We start from the raw sequence: 24,207 nt of genomic DNA, 5'->3' as shown, positions 1-24,207 counted from the left end.
GGCGCGGAGGTGGCTATGTTAACCCAATTCACAAAGAATACATACATATTAATGTTTAGATTTATTTGTTCAATAATGGAAGTTCAGTTGCTTGATGAGCGCAGATGTCACAACTTGCCATATGTTTTGGGCATGCAAATCAGTTGATGCAGCATGACGTTATTTTGTGCTCAAGTTAATCTTTTATAGAGACTGTTTATGATAATCAAATCATTGGTGTAATGGTTATCACACTGGACTTGCAATCCAAAGGTCACCAGTTTGATCTCCTGGTGTGACAGTGGAAATTATGGTCAAGTTTTGTTTAAATCCACCTGCCTGTATCCACCCAAGAGTATAAATGGGTACACCATATTTTGCTGATTGGCATGTCACATTTATAATCTCTGGTTTTTTATTAATTGTAGGTAAAATAATTAATAAAATATAATAAATGAAAACAGCTAAAGGCACAGCACAATAACTGCACAGTTAAATAACTATACAGTTATTTTGCTGTGCCTTTTTACACCTGATGAGGGAGGCTTGTGTTGCCTCCGAAACGTCGTGATTTAATTTAGTTTTCATTTATTTTATTTTATTAATTATTTTACCTACGTGCATTTATCGAAAAAAACAGAGTATGAATCCTTGCAGTCACGAAAGCTTCAAATCTAGAATGTCACATTTAGTGGGGTACAGATGTCTGACCAGTGTGGAAGAGTAGGCCAAATGCCCTCTGGAGGGGCTCTAAGGATTCCTCTGGAGGCCCTTCCATTAGTAATGGCATGTGCAAGTAATTGCAGGGCTGCACATATACCTTTTCCTGTAATAAATGTAGAGATATTTAATGAGTCACGGGGAGGAGGATTTATCAGTCTTGTTTGGCTTGATGTGAGGCATGGTGACTGGAAGATCTACATTATAGGAGTATGTGAGGTAAGCAATACCAGTGTCTAATTCAGCCATTAAATACGTGTATTGTAGACTAAGGCAGTTCTTTAATGGTCAATTTAAAACAATTTAACTGCACAGACTGAAAAAATATACAAATGTGTTGCAAGGTTTATTAATTTAGTTGGTGGGGGTGAGCGGCGGTACAATGATTGGTGTGCTGTGTTATGAACCTGACAACCCAAGTTAAATTTATAGCCATTGCTAGCATCAGTGACGATTGATATTCGAACCATTCCTGTCTGTTGCCTGTCTTCTGTATTGTGACATGGCACAGCGGTTGAGTATTTGCCACGCATTGCAGAGGTTAACGATTTGAATCCAGTGGCCGCTTTGATAATTACTGACTGTAATGACCACAACAATATGCGTCGTATGATTTGCAGTGGATATTTAAGGTAACCACGTCATTCGCAATAGTAAGCCATTGTGTGCTGGCGTTAGGGTCTAAATTTTCCACATTCTAAAATTACCTGGAAATTACTCAGTGGGGATTATACATATCAATCATCGCCCCCTACTGGCAGATTAATGCCCAAGGCCACTCTTGCATATAAGACTCATCCTAATATCTTGAGTTCTTATTTGGTTGAATAAATACAATTTGAAACTCCCCTCTCACCCCTTTACTAACCTGCACTAACGAACACAGTTGCAGTATGGTAGTATAAACACCCATGACCAACAAGGTGTGGGGAAGCCTTCATCCATTTGTAGATTGAGAATGGCTGGAATTTATGTTACGTGATCATGACCAAGGGAACGCAGAGTGATTTGTGTGGGAAAAAATGCAGTGGGTAATTTCGCACAAGCATTTTCATTTGGGTCCATGAGGCTCCCACAGAATACAGACCACACCCAAAGTGCACGGGCCAGTTTACACCCGAGCATGCTACTTGGCCTAGCAAATTTTGACACCATGTCACAGCGAGCTTCAGAGTTAACCTTACGAACATGAATAACCACTGCAGAAAAATCTCAACACGATTATGGAATTTGATTTATGTTACGCTACCAAACCCCCTCTTAATCGTGGGTGATATTTTAAAACAGTCAGGCTAATTTCCTATTACCATACTCTATTTGCAGTAATAGTCCCATTTTAATGATCTAACCTTCAACTGTGTAATTTAAAGCTTCGGAGTAAAATGAATACATTCTGTATTTCAAGTGACTTGTAAAAGGCACAATTAATAATAGGACAGGGCCTAAAATTGGCTCTTTGTTTGCAAAGCTGAGAGCTGAATGAGGACACAATACCTTAAAAGCAAATTCTGCAGAGAGTGTGAGGACATAACGCAGATTAACGTGAAGTAAGTCTATACAGTAGTACAATTCCTAATACGAACTGGCACTTAAGGTAGATGGGGTTTATTCGAGTTTGAATGTAATTTAATAAGCAGAGGACAGTGTTCTCAGGGCAGCTCAGATAATTTTGCACAGATGCCTGTGTTTGGTGATGTTGTTTGCTGCTGTGGATAGTGTGTTGAGTAGTTCCATTACTGCATGTGTGCTTTGTACAGTTCCAATAACTACTTTCAACCCTGCCCCCACATCGTGATTGATAGGACAGCACATTTCTCATGTCAGAATGCTGCTGCATTTTGCATTCACCTCATTCCTGGTAGAGTCTCTGCAGGAGTTATTGCCAAAGCACGATACGTGATTGAAACATTCATTAGGCTTGTGTTGATGTGAAGGAACTCGTCGGAGCTTTACAAGATATCGTTGACTGCAGTGTGTGGCTCCACGCAGAGTAACTATCCTGTTGTTTTTCATAAGCAGGTTTCTATCACGTTGCATTTAGAAAGCGGTGTGCAGTCTCTCGGTATAAACGAACATGAAAAGGCACAATTAAAATGCTTGCGTTGTTTGATAGGAAAAGCAGGATATGATTATTAGTTACCGTGTGATGGTGAGTGCCACATTACTCAGGGCTTAGGGAATGAAAAATACATTTCATCCTGATTACTTTTTAGAGGCATTCACTTGATTGCATTTTCTTTCAGGAACCGTGGTGCCGTGCACGCTATTCAACCACACAGAGAGGTTATTTCTGAAGGAAATTTACACATCTGTGACCTCGGTAGCAAACTAAGAGAACATCTGGCAGAACCCACTCACGGAAGAGCCAACAGAAAGGGTGATTTACATGGTCAAAACCACTCATCAATAAATATATGCTGGAAGAGCAGGGCAATGTTCTTTTATTCCTCCCTTGGGTTTGACATTTGCATTAAGAGACCATCCCCCATGACAAAGTGATCTCGCATGAAGCAAGACTGGAGCGCATTTAATTCTTAAGAGAGAGGGGATCTGGCCTAATACACTGCGAGCGGTGACATCATCATTCAACATGTTCTCCATCGGCCTGTGAAGCCAACAAACAAAAGCTCAAGGTTGTGCTCAAAGGGCCAGTTTCACGGAAGGGCAGGACCTTCTTTGGGACTAAAGTCGTCATCGTGATTTCGAGATAGAAAAGAAGACTGCTCCTTGGACATGAGTAAAAGTGCAAGCAGTGAAAGCCGAGGGTCAGCTGGGTCGCAGCCCCCAGCGCAAGGCAAGAGCAGCTCCTCGCAGAGAGACAGACAGCAGGTGGGAAGCACCACATACACACGCCACGTCTAAATCTGTTCCAACAGGCGTTATTTGCTGTGATGGAATTTTACTCGCCCTCATCGTTACCATCATCATGAGCACCAGGGATTCATTTCTAATGGTATATTTTATAGGGCCCCCAACTCCCATAACCCTGTTCCCTCCACCCGTTCCCACTGATGACGGTAGGGGTGGAGGGCAATTGTTCCGTTCCAGAATTTGAGTTTGTAGTGCTTTCTCCTCACATGCACATATCTTTTTTACTTGGTACTTGATTGTTTCCACATTTAAAACGTTCATGAAGGAATTCGCCAATGTATCCCAATGCATGACCCTCCTGAAAAAGCATCATTATCATGCTCTGTTAATAATGATTAACATAATCACGAGTTTATTTTATAGAGCATATTTTCTGACACAAACCTCAATGTACTTGATGGCCAAAACAATTATTGTCCAGCAGCATAACTGCTCTATTAAGTATGCTTCAATCCATTGCTTCTCCCTTTGCTCTGACATTGCACCTTTACAAAAAAATGTTCACAGTTTGATTAGGATCAAAGAAACATTAACAGCGCCTTTTTATTGAAAAGGACAGGATTCCAGCTCAAATTCCTTTCCTGTCATTATACTCAACTGCATATAGGTCTTCGCCTCCTTTTTTGGTGTTATTATAAACACGGGTGTTCTATGCGTGACTGAATTGTAGATACATAATGCTCGCAACCTCGCATGGCACTGAAGAATGACAAAAGACAAAGGGAATTATTCATGTCCAGCAAGCCAAGCAGTGCACACCCCCCACTCTCTCATTTTATCTTAAGCACAATCCTGCACCCAGATAGGTGATTGACAGCTAAAAGGTTTTGAAATAAGTAGGCACTTTTTCTTGGTAAATCAGCTATCAGTCTGAGACTGAAGATCACATCATCATTCTTCACCATTAGCAAAGTGAGATGTTTTTTTTGGCTGTGCCTCATTACACTAACTATTAAAACTAGAAAATAAACTTGTGTGCAGGTGCTTGGTGAATCGTTCCCTCGCAGGACCGTGACGGATGCCAACGGCTTTGGCAGGTCATATTCCAGCAGTGAATTGGTCATAGCTGATAATGATGATCATTATTCAAACGAGGATTCTGAAAATATAAATAAATTTACAATTTTCATTTGATAAAGTAGAAGATGAACTGCAATGGTTATCAATACCTCAAATTAGCATGGTTGGCTACGTACGGTACAAAAGAAGCTGAACATACATACGTACATAAACTTTGCACTGTTAATGTTGAACTCTAAAAAAAGATTGCAGGCTCGATTATTAAATAATAAGCATTAAAATTCAGGGCACTCAATTGTATTGATTAGCCTTTGACAATTCAAAGCAGTGTTACTTGCCAAAAGTGAATGAATATTAGACATAGAAAAATAGCACTGATTGTAATGTTTGAGATGCGAGTAATTGTTCAAGGATTCCCATGCATTTATTATAGATTTCCATTCCTGGAAAATATCCATGCATTTCGGTACATATACCTATTATTGGCATAACTATTATTGTGATGTATAGATGTGTGTGCATTATTCTATCATTCCAGGAACCGGTATTCAGTTCCTACAACACAAGACAAGTGTATATATGAACTCGATATGAGCTCCCTCTAGGTAGATTCAGCCTATACTAAGTAACTGGCCAAATTATCCTCTTGTGTGCCACACTGACCTTGATAAGTGCTCTTTAACATCAGTTGCCACGACAGTCTTACTTAGAAATGTTTGTGGTTGTGTTTTATATGTATGTGTTTTTATGTCTTTGATTTTCCAGGACGATGGAGAAGTATGGGAAGTTGTGGATGGAATGAATGAGTGCCAGGGCAGTTTGACACCACCGGTTCGGAAGGAAGGTTGCCTACATAAGAAACGCAAATGGCCCCTGAAGGGCTGGCACCAGGTACTTTGGGAGACACTAAAATTGTAATGGTTTGCTTCAGTACTTGTCTGCTCTATTCATCCACTCACGAGAGAAAGGCGCATTTCTGTTTTGTATTTGTAAATAACTAGACGTACATTACATTGACTGCTCGATTTCATATCTGGACCGTCGTAAAGCCAGATAACTGGGCAAGAACAAATGTGCAGTGCACATGTTCCACATTCCCCCTTTGAGAATGATCATGTCATGGTCATATCAAGCCAATGTGAAAGACCATTTAAAACAGTAAGTAGGGCACAAATGTTGGTTTGGATCGGCAAGTCTTAATGAATCACGCATGGTATGAGGCAAGCCAACATCATGTCTTGTTGATATGTTTTTGTTTCTCAGCGTTTCTTCACTTTGGATAACGGGATCCTGAAGTACGCAAAGACACCCATAGATGTAAGTAGCAACCAGAGTGAAATGTGAAGTGTCGAGTATATTATTGTGTGTTATCATGGCGCTCATCTTATAGCCAACAAGCAGCCTGTTCATCCACAAACCGCCTTTACTGTCACACGGACAGTAAAAGCGACATTCCGATGAAAATTGTATACTGCATACTGTACGTGTATGTTATACTTATGTTTAACTTCTTCCGTGTGGGGGAAGGAGAACAAACTAAACACAAAAGCAGTTCTAATGAAATTAATTTCAATCTAGAGCTAAGATTATGTATTTGGTTGACGTCCATATTCAATATATATACAGTACGTATATCAAAGTAATGACATACCTTAACACTGAATAAATACAACCCATTTTTTTTTATAGTTTATGAAACCCTGATATTGAAATAATAATATTGGACAGAATATCCTATTCCATATGTCTATTTTACCTGTTAATACCATAAAGTCGACTTAAATATGTTACTATATGTGAGGAATCCATGTTATTAAATATCACACCTAAACCATTTAGCACATCTAATTAAATACAATTCAGCCCCATAGGGAATTAAACCATGTAAAGCAATGATATGTACACATGTTGCAATTAATAATTGCATGTATTTTGGTCATTGGTAATAGCATGAAAGAATTACCCCAATACAGAACAACACAATGTGTGATTGCAAATGTTGACATACACTAATTGGTTATTCTAATATGCTCGTAATTCATATTTTATGGTTATACCTCACAATTAGTCTTGCAAGGTGATGACACCCTCGTTCCACTTACATGCCACACATATACTCATTGCTTCCTCATGTGTCCCTTTGATATATGTTACCATTCTCATTTGGGCTTCATTAGCATTACGTTTTCCCTCAACACCACCTACCCTTCAATACTTTTAGCTATTCTAACAATTCAAAGAGTGCTTTTGTCGTGTAATGGTTAGCATACTGGATTGCAATCCAAAGATTGCCGGATTGATTCGATCTGGTGCGGTTGTTTAAAAATGGGCAAATTTCTTTAATTCCCACCGCCTCTCCATCCAGCAGTATAAATGGGTATGCCACAGTTAGTCAATCGGCATTTCACCTGTAGTAGGATAAAGTGGGTATTTACATTTCATCCAAGACATCTGGCCAGCATGAAGGAGGCCCTTCTGCCAACAGTGGCATTAGCAATAAATTGGAGGGCTGTACCTACACCTTGCACCTAAAGCATGCATTCAAGTTTATGAACTACCTCTATGTCAAACATTAAAACAAAAATAATTCCCCAGATGCATACAAAGGAAGCCACATGTATCAGTGTTTCTGATTCAGAATTACTAAACTTAAAATGTTTACAATGTAATACACAAAGACTTGAAGGTAATGGGTTTTTTGAGTAATTGCCTCACTGATTTGGTTAATATTCACTGAAGTTGTGTTTATGCTCAAGCGAAAATGCGTGCTGATTCGGTGCTCTCAAGCATTTTCACACAATTTTGTAAGGCAGGATAGTGAGGATTATGTTGTCTAGCTATCATGCGCATCACACATTAACATTTGCATCTAATGTATTATACCGTCTCACATATAACACCAGAGTATTGTCATATAATTTGGAGGTTTTTTTGGACATATGCTTGAGAAAATTATTTTTGTCTTAACTGTAAAATGAAAAATTTCCACACAATGATAAACAAACTTCTGGTTATGCACGTGTTCCTTTCCGCGCAGTCAAATGAAATACACTGTATTTAATGACGCTAGTTGTAATTACTGGCGAAACGTCGTACTCAGACTGTGAATGTTATGCCTTGGCTCTCCAACACACCGGTTTACTGTACTAGTGACAAATTGGCATGTTCTGTTTACGTGACAACCCTTACTAGTTGGCTGTGTCGGGTGGTGGCGGGTTTTAACAACACATTTATATATTTACGCGATCTAACCCTAAAAACCTCTTGTGGATAAATACACTATTTCTAATGTAGCATAGGGTACAATGCGCACGCAGGAAGTGGAAGCAAGATGCGTCACTTTGACCCTATCTGCCTGCCCAACTTCTGATGATTTCCCTCACAAATGCGACATTTGGGAGAAAATTGTACCTTGATATAAATTATTATTGAATTGTCCAATAATACCATCATATTCACGACTGCCACACACAAGCTATCTCAGTATTCACAACACATTACATTTTTTATCCAATTACTTTTTATTTACCCAGAATATATAGAGGGGCTTCCTCGAGTTGAGAACCTGCCAACATTCAATTAAGCAAGAATTCAAGAGCTGCACCTTTACCATATCAAAGAATGCCCATGAGTCTCAAGACTCTTTTTCAGAAGGCTCCTAGTTGGAATACTTGGTAAATTCCTTATTGAGTATATTTTATGTGAAATTAAACTGGAGTACCTGGATTATGAAAATGCACTTAAGTCTATACTGATAGGCAGAACCGGCCCTAGACCTTTGGGGGCCCTAAGCAAAATTTGGTTGGAGGCCCCTTTGATGTATGATTGTTTTCACCCACTAGCTAGCAGTGACTCTAGGGGGCCCTCTGCTGGCCACGGGGCCCTTTGCAATTGCAAGGATCGCTTAGTGGCTGGGCCGGCTCTGCTGATAGGTGATAACCTACTTGATTTTCTGTCTTTACAGGCCCACCCCATAGCTCTGCTACTGGACATCTTATGCATGATCTCTTTGTGGTCTACCATTGCTTTTCCTCAAATGATGAATTACACACTTGTGTGACGATAACCTGCCATAGTCTACTACTTTTATTCTAACACAATTCACAGGCAGCACTGAGGAGTCTGTCCCATTAGTGGTTAATTTGCGCATTAGTAAACTCTGAAGGTGCGGCTGCGTCTCTGTGTCTGTGTAGGTACAGCGGGGCAGGCTGCGTGGCTCCATGGACCTTGGTCTGTCTGTCATGTCCATCAAGCGAAAGGCCGGCTGCATTGATTTGGATAATGAGGAGAGCATTTACCACCTCAAGGTATGTGCAGTAACCTTCAGGGAAATCCCACATATCGGTAGTGCCAGCTATCATCAAGCCTATTCTTGAAATTATATACATTTCAAATCTATGAAAGTACACAATTAGATGTCTTTCAGCTATTATTAATGAACTAGCCTTTTGCCCGTCCAAGAACAGGTGTATTGCAGTAAATCTTAAACATGCAAGCGAAAAGCAGACCACGACGTAATAATCATTGCATTAATGTGTGTGCAATTTGTAAGGGCGTGGTGACACAGACCTATTTCATTTCAAGGTTATAATCCCTTGTTCATCATGACGTCCTTTTTACTTTGATGTCTCAATATCGTTACGGAGATATTGCGTGACGTGAGGGTTCTGCCTTTGTAGTGATGGTTGTAGGTTGCTGCCGAGGAGGGGGGGATGAGGCACCTCGGCCCCAAATGTGGAGTGACGTCAGCCACTAATTATTATGAATTGGGGGGGGGGGGGTGTGTACATTTGGAGGACGTGAGCTGTTAATGATTATTAATGAGGGGAGCTGTTCTATGTAGAGTGACGTTACCTGCTCATGATTATTAATGAGGGGGGGGGGGGGTCCATGTGGAGGACGTAACCTGTTCATGATTATTAATGAGGGGGGCTGGTCGACGTGGAGTGACGTCACGAGCGATACACACAGATATTCTTGGCTCATAGTAGGTAATAATGGGGGGGTGTCCATTTGGAGGACGTCATCTGCTCATTATTATGAATGAGGGGGCTGTTTGATGTGGAGTGACGTCACTTGCGCATGATTATTAATGAGGAGGGGTGGGGGGGGTGTCCATTTGGAGGACGTCACCTGCTCATGAATATTAATTAGGGGGGCTGGTCGATGTGGAGTGACGTCACGAGCATTAAGGACAGACATTCCTGGGTGATTATAGTAGGTATGTACCATTTGTCGGTGTCTGCTTCCAGACAAAGTCCAAGGAGCACTTTGAGCAATGGGTGTCGAGTCTGCGCCACCACCGGCAGCACCGGCAGTTCAGCATCTCCAAGGCCCCTTCGGTTGATGGAGACACCCCTGTATGTGCCGTGGCTGGACAGGCAAGCACACTTGCACATGTCAGCATGTCACATTATTCTCATTAACCGTGTGCCTGCTATATATAATGTGCTTCATTCACACCACGCTCACCTGCATACAGGTGCATTCTGGTGTGTCGAACATGTTGGTTGCGCATGTGTTAGACTTTTTTGATTTTCCACTGCTACATGTGAATTGTGGTCGCATCACCTGGGCTGGAAATCTTCACATTCCGGGTTTGGGTGTAGCCCCACGTTTCGATGTGATGGTTTAGGGCTATTTAGCCTTGTGGCTTAACTACTCCAATGTGCCAAAAATGTTACACCCAAATGTGACTTTTATTTTTTTATGTTAAATTAAATGAAATATTTAATGATAGTCAAAGAGATACTTATAGAAATACAGCACATGCATCCTACAAAAGCCATACACTATAACAGGATAAAATACAACTGCTTAACCTGTCTCATCATCATAAACCATGGTAAAGTCATTGCTGGATGTAAGGCCCTCCCCAAGCTGCTGCCACCTTTCACGAGCCGTAACAAGTCTTAATGCATTTCGTTATTAAGCAATTCTCCCCGACTTGAGTTGGCAAAATATTTGAAAGTATATATGCTATTTTACGAGATAGAGCTTGCAAGTTTACTATCAGTTTCACTTTTGCAGCCAAGGAAGCTGTGCGGTTGACAATGTGAGATCATATCCTTAATGTATATAGAGATTGCACACATTGCAAAATAACCACTTCCTTTGGACATTCCCGTAAACAAGTTAAGCTGCTTCGGGTTGCATAGAGCAATGTAAACTATTTGCAGTGAACTACTTAATGCTGCTGGTTCTGCAAACAGTGATAATATTTAATGTTTAAAGTGCCTTAGTGTCTCTTCTAACTGACACTTGTAATGTTTCATCAAGGTTTGTGTTTATTTTTCATTTAAATCATAGGTGTATGGGAATACATTCCAAATTATGATTTATACACATTAACCTCTTGAAGGTTCACACACAGCATCATTAACCATGATCAATCTATTGTTGGATGAAGGGCTCCCCAGTCGCCACTATCCCTCACACACCTGCGATGCACCCGTAATATTTTAAATATAAGCTGTGTGAGTGAGTTTTAAAATCTCCTAAACATGACTGCAGGAATTATTATTTGGTTCTTTTGGTAAAGTCACATAAAAATAAATTTAATAGAATAATAATGTAATACGACGTTTCGATTGCAACATAAGTAACCATCATCAGGTGTGTCTCCGTGTCTATGTGTTGTCTCTCTCTCAAATTTAGCAATCTTTGGAAGAATGTAATCAACCAGGTGGGGTGTTGACTGTTTTGTTGGCCGACTCTCTGTGTTGTATTGCATTATATTTCGAAGTTTACTATGTTTGTTTTCTCATTCATATGTACCTGATGATGGTTGCTTGTTGCAATCCAAACGTCGTATTCTATTACTATTTTATTAAATTTCTTTCTATGTGACTTTACCGGAAGAACCAAAGAGTAATTACATTTTGGGCATCACTGTTGCGCTGCATGCAGCAGCAATAGTCGGTGGACTTCAGAGAGAGCAGGATCAAGGGGGAGGCGTGGTACAAGCTTATTCCTCATTGTCTGTGTATTATGAATATAATATAGGGCGGCAGTGGCGCAATGGTTTAGCTCGCTGCACTCCAAAGCCAGCCACATTAGTTCGATACCTGCTCACGACCAATAACAGTGGCTAATACTTGAACTGTCGACTCAGCCCCAAATGAGTAATGGTGTGGTGTATAAACATTGCCACTAGGGAGCCAAAGGTGGCCAGGCGTGGTTCTGGCCACCCACCCCTTTGTGTGCCGTGCCAACCTTTTTAGGTGCTCGCTAACAGCACTTCCCCCAAATGTCTGTTCAGGTTATACAGGGTATATTTATGTTTTGTTTGTTACGAATATTTCCAGCCCAATATTGACAACGAAATATGTTGGCTCAAAGTCATCTTTCTGTTTGTATTTAGTGACTGCTGTGACATTGTTTTGCCCATATTAAACCTTTCTGTGGTTCTGTGCCGTTGTAATAATAATGAAAACACCTAACATAATGTGACGCAGTGCTTGAAGAGCATGAGATACTTTTCAGGGTTTATAATGCATTTGTCTGCGGCATTTACACATGTAATTTAAAACAATCTATTCAAACGTCCGCTTTATAGGTGCGCGTATGTGTGTGTGTGGTTGTGGTGATAGCGTCGGCAGAGCAGCCTGCATCGACAAGCCTCCCTGGGGCCCCAATCACGCCTTGCTGGGTGGTACCACGACTCCCAGGACATGGAGAAATGTGACCGAGGTACAAATCATTACCCTCCCTGCACTTCGTGCCCCATTTGAGTTGAGTTTAGGCTCGCAGTACAGTCTGCTGCTTCATGTACAGCATTTTCCATGGCCAAAAAAAATCGAAAAATAATTGGGCTCAATGGATTGTGGCATCATGGGACCTCCTTTAGCAGTACCAAAATATGATAATCGGTTTTCCCCTTTTTTATGGCAACAAAACAGGTATTAAGATGTTAAAACACCAAACTGAAACCTTTTACAATGAATTATGTCTGCATTAACCACAATACATGACTTAACCGAGAAAATGGAAGCAAAATTTTGCAGTCTTTGGAAGGACATTGATCAACCAGGAAAGTGTTAACTTTTGTGTTGGCCGACTCTCTGAGTTGCATTACATTTCTAAGTTTGCTATGTTTTGATCTTTTGTTTCTTTTTTCTCTCTATCACCTTGTTCCCTCTGTAAATTTCACCCACACCCTCTCGCCCGTTATGGCAGCCCCTCCCCCTCCCCTCCCTCCCCCCCTCGGATTAGCCGAGGTATGCTAGCTCTGCATCTTACATTTACTTGGAAATTCCATCCCTAGCCCCGCCCACTTACCCTTGGGTTGTACCCACCACAAACGTATATAACCTTTAGTTGCAGTAGCTCTCTCGTTACATTTCTTCCTGCCTCAGCAGTCCACCTGCCTGTATTGTTTCACCTGAAGACGATTGCTTGTGTTGCGATCGAAACGTCGTGATCTATTAGTTATTTTCCTATCTACGTGGCTTTACCGAAAGAACCAAAGAGTATCTTAACACCTATTTTGTTGCCAGAAAAAAGGGGAAAACCTATTCTCACATTGTGGCATGTTAAAAGTTAATCATGTATCATGTTACCAGCAATCTTAAGGTCACATGCCTTTGCTGGGCTGACATCAGAAGTATATATTTGTGGGAGCGATGTAATTCTTACAGATGTGCCAAATTAATCCTTTTTTGAATGGTGCGGAATTGATATTCTTTGGCTCTTTCGGTAAAGCCACGTAGATAGAAAAGTAATAAAATATCACGACGTTTCGATCGCAACACAAGCAATCGTCATCAGGTGAAAAAATATAGCGGGAGAGCTTCTGAAGCAGGATGTTATATAGGCTTGAAATGGGTTTAGCCCAAGTGTAAGTGGGCGGTGCTAGAGATGGAATTTGCATGTAAATGTAAGATCAGAGAGCTGATATACCTCCACGACGACGCAGCTGTGGAGGTGGCCAGGTGGCCATTGTATTGTGGGAGATTAGCATGTCAATGTAAGCGAGCCACCGCAACGGTGGCTGTGCTAGTGAGACATCCAGCTCGTTAAAAAACGAGGGACACCGCCAACTCGAGGACAGGGAGCAACGGTTGCTGTGTTAGTGAGACATTTAGCGTGTATGTAACTCAGAGAGTCGGAAATAACTGCTAACATCGGCAGGTAGGATGGAAACATCACAGCCAGTTATGACTTAAACTGGTTAATAACGTCGTTCGAATGATTGCTCAGTTTGTACCCTTCTTCTCGGTTGAAATTGTCTGCTTATATATCTGGATGGCTTCATGAACGAATCTCTGTTGATAGCCAGTGGGTTTGCAGACTACCTTCGTCTTGGGAAAAATCTATTTCATGTGTGCCCACAGCGTTAAAACAATGATCAACCACGGCTGAGGTATTGGTCCTACCGTGTTTCAGATCTGCCTTATGTTCACGAACACGGTCCAAGACATGTCACTTAGTTTCCCCAATGTAACTGCTGCCGCAGACACAGCTTAGTTTGTAGACACCGGGGTATTGCATGTCAGGGATCACATCCTTCACAAATGGGATCAGATCACGAATTTTATGTAACTGGGTTGAATCGAACCTGGATCTTGTGTTTGCTCATGATTTTGAAAATCTTTCCTGCAGTCACGAAAACTTTAAGTCAGGGTGTGAAATTGACTTCGACCTTCAGGCTACCCCCCACAACGTATTCCGTTGGTGGTATTAATTTGTAGATGAAGAGCATTTAACTCAGCATCCGTGTTTGAATTAACCTCATACATGCCTGCTTAGGGAGCTCTGCCACACATGTAGCAGAACGCAACGAATACATGCATGGGATTCATCCTCAGTGGCCTTGAATATGAAAACATTAAAAAGCTCTCGTCGAAGGAATGAACCATGCATAAACCAGGCTTCGAATTGTATAATACAATACTCAGCTACAGTACCCATAAGTGTGCAATGACCGCATGTTTACATGGAGCTCATTAATGGAACACTGAAAATAAACAATGTATGCATCATATACGATACGGCATGAATTCCTCTAGTTTGAATTTACCGAATAAAAGCATCGTCTTTTCATTCATCCCTATCCTACAATCTATTTTTCATGAACACGATGCTTTTGTACGTGGCGTGTTGCACAATTGATCTCTTTCTGTGTTTTTTCTCCCCCCCCCCCCCGCAGACCTCTTGCATTGCCAAAGTGGGCTCGGCGACATGGAGCAAATGCTGCACGGCCTCGAGAGTCTACACAAGTCACAGTCGGCCACCTCCTTCAGCGACATCCAGGTACCCCTGGCAGGAGGAACACATGCTCAGCAAACAAAACACTGCAGGAGTGATGTCATGAATATCTGTCAATCACCCAAGAACCCTCTTAAGAGATTGTGCTGCACTGCACAGTGAATTATGCAGTGACCTTGTGCTGATCCTTACGGTGTGTTGTGTTGTGCACAGACATTATTTTGGCAACTGAAGGAAGTGTTTTCCTGACTCTGCTTTACAAGTTTTTGGATTTAACAGTGAAGGCGTGTAATGTGTGTTCATACGTGCGCACAATGCAAGTTGGCACAGACTGACTTCTGTACTCAGTGTGCAGGTGCAGGCATGCAGAGGCACTGTGTGACTCACTGTGTGTGCATCTGCCACGGATGAGGCAAGCAAGTTTGGGCCATACTGACGTGCACATCCTGTTGGACCCCCACAACGCAAAACGCATGATATTTCCTGTGCACTTCTGTAAATGGGCATGAGTGAACTTTCAAAGTATTTTCCATGTATCTCACACAGAAAAATTGGCATAAGTCAATTATTCATGTACAGTGCGAGTATCATGTGGGTTTATATTATATTTGACCAAAAAGCGATTATTGAAAATGCCAAATGACTTTTTAGCTGAGAATACAGTTGATGCATTTACCTGCTGCATGAGGATACTGTGACCTTTTTCTAAAGGTCAACGCCAACAGCACACCACATGTCAGGCATGGATAAAGTCAAAGACCGTACTTAACCATTTCTGTGTGGTTATTCTGGCTGTTTCAGTAACAGGACAAAAAGCCATAGATCTTGAATGAGAGTTTTTATTTTATTTTAAAGAGTCTATTGAAAGCCCCAAATTACTGAAATAAAATTTCTCACGTTAAAATCTTGATGAATACCAATCATCACCACCATCGTCATCGGCCATTGTATATCTGCTTGATGAAAGCCTCCTCATGATGTCACCATTCCTCATGGTCCAGTCCTGCTATCATGCATATCTCGCTGCTGCACATGAACTGAAAATACCAAGACTGGGGTCGTTTTTTATCCGCACTTTCCTGAAGCATATACTTTCTGTACATGACCTTTCACATTGTATTTTTATTGCATTTACATACAAAATAAATGTCATATGTGCATCCTTATTGAATGCAGTTCTGCATTATGTATCTAGGGGGACGATAAGGATTATTTATTGAACACTTAGACCTATTATAAGGAGAAGGTTCAGTGTTATCAGCTGCTTCCAAGCCTCAGATGACCCCATTTTTCCCCAGCCTACACAGCCTGTATCTGTAAAAAATATTGATCTGATAGAGCTGGATTACAAACTGTAAGCAACACAGTATGGTGCACTTGTGATGTTTTATAATTTACTTCAGTGAACAACAGTTGTGGGTTTCCATAACACAGCATGTTGGTGTGTTTGTGTGTGCTTTTAAGCCTCTTAGCAATTGCAAGATTGATGCAAGTATTATAAATCGCGTTTATCTTCAGTTTGGTTTACGCTGGCCCAGTTGTAAATCGTGACTAAAAGTCAACCAATAAAAATTCAGTCTGGTTCCTTAAGACCCACGTCTTAAGCTCAATTTAGAACATGGCACTTGGTTGGCTGATACTGACACACGGCCCATGATTCTTACAAGACTCAGCTGCAGCATGTCTGGTCTGTATAGTGCAATTATGTGAGCGGCATCTAAATTAGAATCCAACTGTGACTAAATGGACATTGAACCGCCCTTACCATAAGTCAGCCAAATAAGTTGCGGTACTTTTGCAAGCATGCTCTTGCAAGGTGCGAAGAGGCTTAGCGAGTTGATGTTGGCATGTGCACTTGGTGGCGGGGCACTAACGCACTAATACGCTTGCTGTAGGCGGCATGCCTCGAGAACGGCAAGAAAGAGAAGCGTGTGAGCCGGCGGTGGAGAGCCAAGTCCTCCCTCAAAGATAACAAACCGCTGCTGCAGGTATCGCCGAGCCGCTTTGCTGAATCCCTGCTCACGCGCGGTGCTAAGCTTTGGTGTCCATGGTGTTTCTGGAATAACGCGTGGTACCCTTTTGTGTTAATACCGACGCACTGACCTGTTGCTGTGAAGCACACGCATAAGTGAGATGTCAATTTCACATGAAAACCCAACATTACAGTCGAACACCTTCGGTATAAAAATTGCACAGCTTTGGATTGTCAGTTATGCGCATGTTTCACTGGTAAATGGTATCCATATTTGACAACAGTGCTTAACATTGGCTGTTTTTATCGATTTGGATATTCACATGCATGCCGAAGAGATTATTTCCCTTCATTTCATCCTACATTCAATATGTAATCCAAACCGTATCATGTTATCTCATTGTATACAAGTAATGATATGTGTGAGGTCTTCGCTCCCCTTCTGACGCAGTAGCCTCGTCTGCGTGATGCTCCTCATCAAATTGTACAGTATTAATCTTCGGGTGCAGGAGCATTTATTTCGACGTCCATGAACACTGAGAAGTATCCTTTGGCTTTCTCGCTTCCAGGTTCCCAACAGCATGCCCACATCTCCGCTGCGATCCCATGCCTCCAACCCAAACCTGGCATCTGCGGGTTCAGATGCGGTCCTAGCCAACTACTCCACCAGCCTGTCAGATGGACTCAACATTTCACCCGAGCATGGGAGGCTTTGCCAGGACTTTTACTCCCTGGCACAGCGAGGTGCGTAAGATTCTTCCACACGGCCATGCAAACGTTTTAGATGTTGCTGGCTTATCAAGGTGCTCCTGCCTCATGTATTTGAAAATTACTGCATGCAATGGCATGTTTAAGCAAAAATAACAACCGCTTATATTTATAATGTGCTCATAACGTAACAAACGTCTCAGACCTTGGAAATACAAAGGAGGGAATGGGAGGGAGGACTGAGCAAGGGAAGGAAGGAAATGGCCCAATTTATGGATCTGAAAGAACGGATGAAGAGGAAGGTGTTGAACACAGACTTTAAAGCAGAGAGGAGAGGACCTGGTGGAGTTGCCTATGGGGAGAATTTCAGATGGTGGGGTCATAATAGCTTCCACCCATGGTGGAGCAGTGGATCTTTGGATCAACCATTGTCGTGCTCACTATCTCTAGCTAAGTGTGCAGTCACAGATTTGTCGGGTTTGTTTTTTCTCTTCCATCCCCGTGCAGTGCACACGAGTCTGTGCGCAGTGCACATGGCACTCAGCTCCGAGCGGGAGAAGGGGAAGAAGCTCGAGCAGGAGTCACTGGGAGCAGGCGCCGCTGTACACTTGATGACTCTGCGCAAGTCTCTCTCGCAGGTAACGGACTCCACAGAACGACCTCTTGCACATTCACACCCCTCGTTCACAACTCGCTTTCCAGTGCTTAACTTACGCTTTCTCACACACTCACAACTCTCTTTACAGTGCAATGTGAGAGTTTGGGTTATCCATTGCAAAGCGAGAGCCCCAAGGTTTGTGGCTCTCTTACCTGTAAACATTTTAAGGGGATAGAAATCAAGCCATTAATTCACATCTTTGCAACTGTATTAATAGGCGATTGTCAACCTCTCATCACATTCGCAAATCAAATCAAATAAAGGCACCTAAATCATAAATGATTCAATAAAGAGAGGCTATGCTAATTTTGTGAATAAATGTTTTTACATCAATTTGCTCTGCACATTTGCATGAAAATATGTTTGAAACAAAAGCATTAGTCCTTGCACAAAGCAGTACTGGAAAGTTTATATTGGGAGTTATTAGGTTCTACGAACCATTCTAAAGTCAACGTTTTCACGTGATGCCCATCCACATAAAATAGTGCAGCATAATGGCAGTGCCCACTGATACTTGACTGCCAAGATCGTTATTCATTCTATTCATGTAGTGCCCACGATAGAAGAATACATATATATAAAATCTTAAATCAATTCAGACTAAAACGAGCTGGATTTTTATTTTTGGCTATAGACAAGGTCCAGGAATACATTGTGTGGAGTGTAGCAGTGGCACGGTGGTTAGTGCACTACGCTATGAACCTGGTGACTCGATTCCCAGCCACGACGAACGTGAGTTACGAGTGATATCATAACTGGTCTTGGGCCTTCCGTCTGTCGACGTAGCCTTTTAATGACTGCTGGATACATTGTGCATACATGAGTCCTGGGAAGGCAGCCTTAAAAGGGCAAACGTTGGAGAATGACCACCACATAGATGGAGCAATGAGCTCAGCTCATACACAGGAGCAAGATGGATTGTTCCTTCACTGGACCACAAGGGATCATGACGACATGCCTTCAAGCAGAAGTGGATTTATAATGGCTGATGATATAGTGTATTTCTATTATGTATGTGTAGTATATAGTGCATTTATATTCTATATTGTAGATAGTGCATAGTGTAAAAAGCTTCCCCCTTGTAAGTGTTATGTGTAACATCTGTTTAACCAAAATTGGTAAGGAATACATTTTCTATCCTGACACAAAAAACAATAAAAAAAGGTTTGCACATAATTTACACTTTAATTTCTGGACTATTTCAGACATAGAGTATTGACAATCGCCTATCAGTACACCGAGTAACGTACATATTAATTATTTATTCCAAGAATGGACATTAATCTGATCAACCTGGAGTTTGTGGCCTGGGTAATCCAAACTTAATTAACTTTACTTTGCTCGTGCGCTGCTGTGCAGTGGCATGTGTTCATCTTTGGCACACACTACGCAAGCAGCTGTGGTCATGCGCATACACGTCTGTGTTGTCCCATGTCGCCAGGCGGTAGCACGCAATATGGAGCTGACGAACCGGTTGAGCAGAATTCACGTTGAGTCCAACCTGAGTGAGCTCATAGCAGCTCCCACTGGTGCAGAATTAGTGAGTGTTCAAAAATATCGTAGACCATTCCATTTGCATGGAATTAAAACCTGCGTATGAACAGTGTATTTCTCAGTGAGCATGGAAATGCTTGTCCATTACTTGCAGTATATACTATCATGCACGGTATATACGCACGTGAATTATGTTAGTATGCGTAAACATTATTTGACTTTTGAATATTCAAAAATATTTAGGAGCTGCTGATTTCTTTCGAATAAACACATTTGAACATGCTAGTCCATTACATGTTGGCTACACTGGAAAAAGTAACGCATAACAGCTTATGGGCATTAACATGTGTTGAGAGGCATTAATCAAATACGCTGACTCAAATGACAGACAAGTGATGTGAAGTGCTATATGCGGCATGATTTATGTGTATCGTGTTTCCGTGAACAAGAATCACAGCACTTTTTTGTGATGACATCACCACTTGCTCTGCCTAACGCACATTGAAAGTCTGTTGCTCTTCATAATACTGCAACTCTAGTGGGACACTAAACACTGTTTACTAAACACGAATGTTTAGTACGCCAAGAATAAGCGGGATTATTTTTTGTTTTATATTTTGGATATTCAAGAGTCACGCAATGTTGCATGTTCCAATAAACGTACTGTTTAATTTGCATTATATATTATCCAGCCATTCTCTATCCACTGCTACATTGTATTCTCCATAATGATGCCCAATCTGCATTCCTGTGCAACTGTATTCCCTATCAGTCCTACATGTTACCCTGCTTTCATAGCCCTATATCCACTTTGGTCATCCCTTCATGACCATTCCCTGCTGCACTTTATACATGGTATCAAACGGTTGTATGTGCGTTTATACAGCATGTATAGAATGCAAGCGTATATACATGATTACATATTATACTGGACTGTTTTGAACAGGATATTAAAGATATGCACACTTGCTCTTTCTATTTTCATTATCAATGTAAGAACCACTTGCATCAATGGATGTATTTGTTGATTAAAAGTTTTATAATAACCATAACATATTGCTTTAAAATATTCTGAGTTATTCCTTCTCAAAACCTAACCGAACTATTTGTGTTTGTTTTATTCAATAAAGATTTTACCAAACTATAATATTTCCCCTTTTTGGCCACTAATTGGTCATGTGCGAAATCACTGGCTGCATAGAGTGAGCATATCTTTAAGCGTTATAAACGGTACAACTGTCCGTGCTACATTTATCAGTGCTGTCGAATTTCACACTGATTGATCCAATTGCAGCAAGTCATAACATTGTCAAGCACATGACTGAGTCTAATAAGACCTATCATTGAAGGAAGCCCCACACTCAAGAATAAGTATTGTTCGGATAAAGTTATTGCAAAACTACATGGCAATCGCCAGTGTGCAGTAGCGTCCCATCATGGCTGTGTAACGCGACACTACGCACTCGTGTGGGTGTGGGCAACAGGCGACTGAGCGGCCGATGCTCGGGCGGCCTCTCCTGGCCCAGCTGTCTGAAAGTCAGCTCTCCGTGTCAGAGAGCGAATTCTATGATGCCCAGGAGGTGCTGCGATCCTCAAGCTCATCAGAGGTGAGACAACTGGCTGCACACCTTCACCCCTTCCTTCGGCAACTTCAGCTGGCGATAAAGGTGCTATTACTGTCAAACGGTTTTCATTTAATTCCAGGTGGAGAATTTACTCTATCCATCATCCTTCTGGGGTGTAACATTGAGAAATACTTTGTGGGAAGTAAATAGCGGTTGAAGATTGCCTGAGTGCCGTCCAAGCTGATGAGTGCTGTCCAATGCACAGATCAATAGGCAAACACATTGAGAATACACTACTGTCGATGGTTCCACTTTTTCTGGCTAAATAACCTAGTATGAGTTTATTTGTGTGCACAATGCCACCAAATAAATACTCATTTTCTTACAGAGATCTCTGACTTGGTACTGGAATTTATTACAGCACCACTTTCAGATGCTGTAAAAAAAAATTATTGTCTCAGGGCACCACGGTGGTGAGATGTTAGCTACCTCGCCTAGTATACAGGAGGTCGTGGGTTTGATACCGACCCTGATGCCTGTTGTACATTTGGAATTTGCATGTTCTTCCCATAGTCACGTGGTTTTTTCTCTGGGTTGTCCAGTTTTTCCCTCCACATTTAGAAACATCCGTTTAGAGTATTTGGCTGCTATAAATTTTCACATAAGCCACTTTGTTCAGCTATTATTTGTGGCCTGGTCACTTATTAAAAAGAGCTATATAGCTCAGTGTGCCTTAAATGGTAAAATATAAATTATGTTGAAATAGTTTTAGTTTATATTTGAAGTAGAAGTTAAGAGTCAATCATAAAATTACAAGTTAATTAAATACCATCACTAACTATCAGGCTGACTGGTTATCATCCTAGTATCACTCCCACCACTCACCACCCAAGCCCACCTTTCCTCTCCCGGTATACACATAAAACACCCTTCTCTGTTAACCTCAATATTTTCCAAAGGACAGCTAGCTAAAACATCTAAATATTTATTGTTCTCTGTAACAGTAAAATTATCTTGTTTTTTAGAATACGTTCACCGAAGCAGAAAATGAACACCTAAACTGTCAAGCATAACTGGATAGCAGTAATATATTTCCTCTTGTCAAAAATGTAAAGTGTACACAGCTGTGAATCACTTATTCTTTTCTAATTTTGTTCTATTATTAGAACATTAATTGGGAGAATATAGTTGTTGCCCCTAAAGACTCGGTGGTCGTGTAATTGGGGCCGCCGATTCCCCAATGGTTGCTCGCAAACCCAATTCAATGTGCACTGTCCTCCAAAGGCTACGGACGATGACGATTCGAGCATAAGTGATGACGTCAGCGACACGATCTCGGAGGACACAGGCAGCCGAGCCAGCTTCAAGTCTCAGCAGAGCAATGGTGCGTTCACGTGTGCACAATCTCGCCCCTGCCGTGACCTCGCTCACACCTCGATTGCTTACAGCCTGCGGAGGCTGCTGCAGTGATTTACGCTCATGCACACACTTTTATAAAAAAAATATTCTGATGGGAATCCATCTGGCAAACTGGAGCATACTTGGACATTTGTATGGTATGTTGGCTTTTGTATAGCCATGCATGGATTGGAAAGGAAAGAAAGTATGATGTAAGAAAGAATATGATGTAAGACATTAATATTGTTTTTTTAACCATTGCTGCCAAGAAGCATCCCTGGATATCTGCTGCATACAGTGGATATTTTTACTGTGCTTTGCAGGAAAATGGTCATGCTTACCCTCTGCATCCGCTTTGTGAAATACCTTCGTGTTAATAGATGTTTCAGATGAGATGTTGTGTAAGGTGCTCTGAGACGCCCGGCGTATAGGACGCTGTCTGTAAAACTAATCATTGTTATAATTTTAGAATGGTTTCATAACATATTTTAAAATGATAACGTTTGTAACAATAGTAACAGTAGGGTTTTTACAACACTGATAATCATTGTATACAAGTAAATTATTCGTTGGCAGTGGGCTGGTCTATGACAAGCTAAAAAGCTGTGTTTATAAAAATACAAGAAAGTTTATCTTAATAAAGCATAAAAATTTCCTTACGTAAAGATAAATGTATACACCTCCAGGCTAGTAGCGAAGGCAACTGCAGCAGTGAGTGGCTGTGGTATTGATAAATGCTTAATCTTTTATGTGATACACGGCAGCCTTGCTTTTATATGTAATAATGTTTGGTCTAATAAGGAAACAGCTTTAAAAGCACCCAACATTCCTTACGTGCGTTGTGTTTATATGCAGCTCCGAGCAATCCAGAGACATTTGATGGCAACCGCGAGTTTCAGACGGGACGCCGCATGCACCTGCCTGCCCCCGCGGCTGACACCAGCAGCATTGGCCTCTGGGACATCCTGCGCAAGAACATTGGCAAGGACCTCTCCAAAGTGGCCATGCCCGTGGAGCTCAACGAGCCATTAAATGTGCTGCAGAGGCTGTGCGAGGAGATGGAATACAGCGATCTACTGGACCGCGCTGCAGATACTGACGACCCAGCCCAGCGCATGGTACCTGCTTGTGCTTGCGATGCATACTTAGTGATCGTGCTTGTGCACGTGAGGCACGATTTGCTATTTTATGCTGGAACAACCTTAAATAGTTCCCAAATTTAAAGCAACAAATCACTTTCTTTATTATTATTAACAAGGCAGTGTTGAAGGCCCGGGCGTCTGTTTATTACAGATGAAAAGGTCAGTATAGCTCTCATAAATTATAAACCGAGTGCATGTTCAAGCACACAGGAAGTGGTTGCTCTTTTTACTATAAAATGGGCCATCCTGGTATATTAGAAAAGTTTTCTAAAATAAATATCGTACTGTAAAATTTACAAGGCATGAGACACTGCATGAACAATAATGAATATAACTGGTATGCATCTTTAACATTTAAAGAACACTCATGTGATTTGAATTCGTGGACAGCAGATCTCACTAATGACGCATTTCCAACACGCCTCAATACATCACATCCCTGATTTGTTTTTCCGCAATGCAGTCATCACT

The 24,207-nt window shown here is 41.4% G+C and overlaps 1 protein-coding gene across 5 annotated transcripts in view; it reads left to right on the top strand.

The window, feature by feature from the left end:
• Positions 1-24,207, top strand: part of LOC144717817 (oxysterol-binding protein-related protein 6-like) — a 50,859-nt gene that overhangs the window by 20,244 nt on the left and 6,408 nt on the right. For 3 of the 5 annotated variants that reach the window (XM_078593514.1, XM_078593495.1, XM_078593504.1), the window contains 13 exons: positions 2,943-3,528; positions 5,356-5,481; positions 5,854-5,907; positions 8,784-8,897; positions 9,843-9,971; positions 12,183-12,282; positions 14,741-14,844; positions 16,695-16,787; positions 17,341-17,515; positions 17,987-18,117; positions 21,116-21,238; positions 22,481-22,580; positions 23,450-23,712. In XM_078593514.1, coding sequence (XP_078449640.1) covers positions 3,433-3,528; positions 5,356-5,481; positions 5,854-5,907; positions 8,784-8,897; positions 9,843-9,971; positions 12,183-12,282; positions 14,741-14,844; positions 16,695-16,787; positions 17,341-17,515; positions 17,987-18,117; positions 21,116-21,238; positions 22,481-22,580; positions 23,450-23,712 — 1,608 coding nt within the window. In that variant the 5' untranslated portion in view covers positions 2,943-3,432. The remainder of the gene's footprint in view (positions 1-2,942; positions 3,529-5,355; positions 5,482-5,853; positions 5,908-8,783; positions 8,898-9,842; positions 9,972-12,182; positions 12,283-14,740; positions 14,845-16,694; positions 16,788-17,340; positions 17,516-17,986; positions 18,118-21,115; positions 21,239-22,480; positions 22,581-23,449; positions 23,713-24,207) is intronic. The other 2 variants (XM_078593523.1, XM_078593531.1) reach the window with 2 other exon arrangements.

This window comes from Lampetra planeri, chromosome 1 (genome assembly GCF_965212315.1).
Source record: "Lampetra planeri chromosome 1, kcLamPlan1.2.h2, whole genome shotgun sequence".
NCBI lineage: Eukaryota > Metazoa > Chordata > Hyperoartia > Petromyzontiformes > Petromyzontidae > Lampetra > Lampetra planeri.
The sequence above is the reverse complement of the archived record's forward strand: the minus strand, read 5'-3'. Positions and strand labels throughout refer to the sequence as shown.